Source organism: Poromitra crassiceps, assembly GCF_964638095.1.
Source record: "Poromitra crassiceps genome assembly, chromosome: 19".
Taxonomy (NCBI): Eukaryota; Metazoa; Chordata; class Actinopteri; order Beryciformes; family Melamphaidae; genus Poromitra; species Poromitra crassiceps.
In genome coordinates, this window is record NC_139646.1 from 2857378 (window position 1) to 2862377 (window position 5000).

A 5000-nucleotide genomic window follows, 5' to 3' on the forward strand; every position below is an offset into this window, starting at 1 on the left:
GAACTAAATGGAAGGGCTGACTAATTGATTGAAAGGGGGTCGCCCCAATCTGGTGCTGAAAATCGCTGCATAGCCAAAGGCATCACGTTGACCTCAAACGTTTCTACCTAAAACCTTCTCCGTCTTCCCCTCCTCTGCACTACTGTTTCCATACTCGTCTCCCTCCTTCTCTCTCCTCTGCTCCCGACTCTCAGCTTTCTTCCTTTTCCTTTTCCTTCTCCACTCCCTCCCTCCATCCCTCCCTCCCTCCCTCCATCCCTCCCTCCCTCCCTCCCTCCCTCCCTCCCATCCCTCCTTCCCTCCCTCCTTCCCTGGTCTATCCAGTAGGCTACATAATGGGGCCGTTGTGTGGTGGTTTTGGAAGGAACCGATGGAAACCACTAGTCTTCTCTCATCACACACACACACACACACAACGTGCACATGCTACACACACACACACACACACACACACACACACACACACACACACACACACACAACGTGCACATGCTACACACACACACACACACACACACACACACACACACACACACACACACACACACAGAGGGTGGAAGGGATAAGGTAATGGATGTTAGGAAGAGGGAGATGGAGAGATGGAGAAAGCGATGGGGGGAGGAGGTCTGGAAGCAGAACAGTGGGAGCCCGGAGCAGTAGGCTGTAATTGAACTTAATGGCGCTGTGATTGGTGTGTGTGTGTGTGTGTGTGTGTGTGTGTATGTATGCTTGTGTGTGTTTTTTGTGTGCGCTCTCTCTGGTCCAACTAGTCTACTCCCGGGGTTTCTGCCCACTTTAATCCAGACTAAACCAAGCTGTTCTCCCTCCTGCTTTCTTTTCATCCTCTCCTCTCCTCTCCCCTCCTCTCGCCTCTCCTCCTCTCGCCTCCTCTCCTCTCCTCTCCTCTCCTCTCCTCTCCTCTCCTCTCCTCTCCTCTCCTCTCCTCTCCTCTCGCCTCCTCTCCTCTCCTCTCCTCTCCCCTCCTCTCCTCCTCTCCTCTCCTCTCCCCTCCCCTCCCTCCTCCTCTCCTCCCCCCCTCTCCTCTCCTCTCCTCTCACCTCCTCTCCTCTCCTCTCCTCTCCTCTCCTGTCCTCTCCCCTCCCCTCCTCTCCTCTCCTCTCCTCTCCTCTCCTCTCCTCTCCTCTCCTCTCCTCCTCCTCTCCCTCTCCTCTCTTCTCTCCCTCCCCTCCTCTCCTCTCCTCCTCCTCTCCTCTCCTCTCCTCCTCCTCTCCTCCTCCTCTCCTCCTCCTCTCCTCCTCCTCTCCTCTCCTCTCCTCTCCTCTCCTCTCCTCTCCTCTCCTCCTCCTACTCACAGGATGGACAGCGGCCCACAGCAGAAAACGCCTCTGGGGAGAACATTGATCCTGTTCCCCTGAAGATACCTGAGATAGATAGATAGATAGATAGATAGATAGATAGATAGATAGATAGATAGATAGATAGATAGATAGATAGATAGATAGATAGATAGATAGATAGATAGATAGATAGATAGATAGATAGATAATTAAGCACCCACTGAATTGAATTGCACTGAATTAAAAGACAGGCAGACAGAAAGAGTCAATGAGCAACTTCTCTATACAGTATATGGAGTTGTACACACACACACACACACACACACACACACACACACACACACAGACGCACACACACACACACACACACACAGAGCTGTGTGTACTCACAGCTCCCGGAGGCCAGTGAGGCGGTCTAGCAGGCTGGTATCGAGGGAGGAGATGTGGTTCCTGGACAGATCTCTGTAGTTGAAACAGAATGCATGTGGGAAGCAGATGGTTAAGTACAAACGTTAAGTACAGAAGGCTTTTTTATCCCATTCTCAACCATGAAGCTCACAAGAAGAGAAGTGCACACACATAGAGGCAGACACATTATACCAACACAACACACATTTAGAAAGATAGAGCAAAGGACGCAGCACTAAGGGAGGGATTTCCTGGTGAATGTTGTGTTGTTGTGATGAGACATTCAAATCCAAAAGCAAAGGGCAACTGTTTGCTGTCAGGTGAAAACATGCCATTTACTAAATGTCATCAGCCTCGTTTCTTAGCTTCTCAACAATGTATTTTTCACTTTATGGGTTTTCTCAAGTGGAACAAATAACTCCTGCACACGGTTTACTTCACTTGCAATTAAAAAAAATGTTTAAATTTCAGTACACAGACCATCATCAGATATGTATTTTTTTTTTTTGTACAAAGAATTACATTTAAATGAATCTGATGAAGGTTTGCGTACCCAAACGTTATTCCCATCAAACTGTTTTAAATGCAGAAGTGAAGTAGACGAATGAATGAAAAATGAAAAATGAGTACAGTAATGATACAGTGAAATGTATGTGCTCAATAGGAGAGCACTGGTGCACATCAGAAGCAGGAGGTGCTGCTCACAGCAAGACAAAAGAACAGACCAGATCAAAACAAACTGATCAGGAAACAAGTCCATAGAGGGGGGGGGGGACGGCACACTTGTATTCATCACACACACACACACACACACACACGTAGGCATCCAGATTAAGTCTACTATAGACATTATTCGATTGACGTAACTCACATAGGGGCACGCCCACTGCCGCCATGTTCTTGACATAGCGCTGCAGCTCTCAAGTGACACTGACAGCCTATGTGAGAGCAGCGTTTATAGGAAGCTAGCTGCCGTTAGCGTTACCTGTATCGTTCCTGTTGTGTTCGGATGGTGACCTGCGTTAGGCATGGCTGTAGTAATGACAGCAATAAAGTCCCCGTGGTTTGTTTCTATCTCTACCGTCCACAGACGTGAAGGGAGCAAGACTGAGGATACGTCAGCAGCACAGGATAGTGGATAGTTAGGAGTACAAATACTTCATTACTGTACATGTAGGATTTTCAGGTATCTGTACTTTCCCTGATGATGTCACAGACAGCTCAGCCGGATACTACCATAGTGATGTCATAAATCATTGATGACGTCACAGATGATGTCATCAGTAATGTCACGCAATTGTGATGTCATCAGTGATGTCATAAATCCTTCCTGGCTGAGGCTATAAGTGGTGGAAGACGTCATCCAGTCTGCCAGAAAGCCATAAGAAGAAGAAGCCGCTGCTGCTCGCGTACCCTCAGGTACGATAATTCAACATTTGCCACCGGGCAACACTGACACTGATAATACCTTCTGTTTGAGACACAACATACAAGTCAGTGTGGTACAGTGACACATCTGAAGGAATGGCTGTTCGAGCAGGACATGGTGACACACGGCTCTATGATGCCATCTATGAAGGAGACCTGGACACACTGAGGAGCCTGCTGCAGGAAGACCACTTCAGAAGGCTGATCAATGAGCAGTGTCTTTATGGGTGTGGGACCCCTCTGGGGCTCGCAGCCTCGCGGGGTCATGCTGCCTGTGTGGACTACCTGATCACACAGGGAGCACAGGTAGACCTAGCTAATGCGGATAACTGGACACCTCTCTCCGGGGCTGTGCTCCACGGTCACCTGGACTGTGTCCGGATCCTCCTGGAAGCCGGGGCCGACCCTAACAGAATCATATACGGCTCACTCACCCCTCTCTACCTCAGTGCTGAACCCAACCACCTGGACTGCTTCCACCTGCTGCTCCAGGCTGCTGGCGTTCTGACCCGTGACGTGGCTTCTCACCTGCTGGAGGAGGTGCTGTGGTGCTGGTGCGGTGCGACCTTCGTCCAGCTGCTGCTGGACCACGGTGCTGACCCGGCCCTGGTGACCACAGAGCAGGCACAGCTGGAGCAATGGGCTGATCCTGAGGCTCTCAGGGTCTTTCTGGAGGCCAAGAGATGTCCTCGCAGTCTGGCCCACGTGTGTCGGATCCGGATCCGCCAAGTGCTGGGCACACATCGCCTGAACCAAGTCCACTCCCTACCACTAACACAAGTGATGAAGGACTTCGTGCTCCACCAAAACTGACTTGAAGATTGAACGGGGTCAGTTTTATTTTCATTTCCTAGATTTAGTTCTTCAGTGACTGTGTTTCAAACAAATCCAGGAGCAGAAATGATATACCATCAGCATACATAGCTACTTAGCTTTGCACAGAAACACCCGGGAGAAATACTTTTTACTTTTATACTTGATTACATTTCAGAGCTTGTAATTCATTTTACTTTTACTTGATTAAACAAGTTGAATCAGTACTTCTACTTTTACCAGAGTCTTTATTTAGACAAGTAACTATACTTTTACTTGAGTAAAGAACGAAGTAACTAAGTACAAATACTTCATTACTGTACATGTAGGATTTTCAGGTATCTGTAGTTTGATATTATATACAGTCTATGGTTAGGAGAGACAGGTGAAACTTTCTGACAGCTCCTCACAGCAAAGTCTGTTCACCTCGTTTTTTCTTTTGTTTATCATTACAGGCATTAATGGCAGCATACAAACAACAACTGTGGGGTTTTTATTGCCGTCATTACCATCGCTATTTTGTAATGGAACAGAAACGACAATAAGGCTGTTACTAGTTGTCAGCTGCAGCGCTGTGTGCGTGCAGGACGGTATGTCAACAATATGGCGCCGTCCAGGGTTGGAGAATAAGGTCTATAGCAGCTGTCAGGGTCACGCCGGGCTGTGTCTGTCTTAAGGGTCTATTATTGATTGATTGATTGATTGATTGAAACGATTTATTTCAAACAGTTAAAACAATACATGAAGTGAAAAAAACAGTAAACATAACAGTCTAATAGACTCCATCAAAAGGAAAATACGTAAACTCAAAGATAAAAAAGGCGAACTGTTTGAAAAGGGGCAGGAAGAAGCCTAGGCTTATCGAGTCCTGCCCCCAAATCATTCATAAACAAATTCATACATCCCTATATATGCATATCCCAACTCTCACGCTCCTCCCCACACGCTCATGTATACATGCATACACATACATACATACATATATATGTATGTATATCACAAACGTACATTATACTCTACGTTAAAGACGGAGACGGAGATGGACAGAGCCTT

At 47.4% G+C, this 5000-nt stretch overlaps 1 protein-coding gene across 1 annotated transcript in view; it reads right to left on the minus strand.

The window, feature by feature from the left end:
* pkd1a (polycystic kidney disease 1a) overlaps positions 1-5000 on the minus strand; it is a gene marked incomplete at both ends in the record, with an annotated part of 133359 nt that overhangs the window by 91557 nt on the left and 36802 nt on the right. The window contains 2 exons of the mRNA XM_083655271.1: positions 1314-1382; positions 1689-1760. Of these exons, the coding sequence (XP_083511397.1) occupies positions 1314-1382; positions 1689-1760 (141 nt within the window). The remainder of the gene's footprint in view (positions 1-1313; positions 1383-1688; positions 1761-5000) is intronic.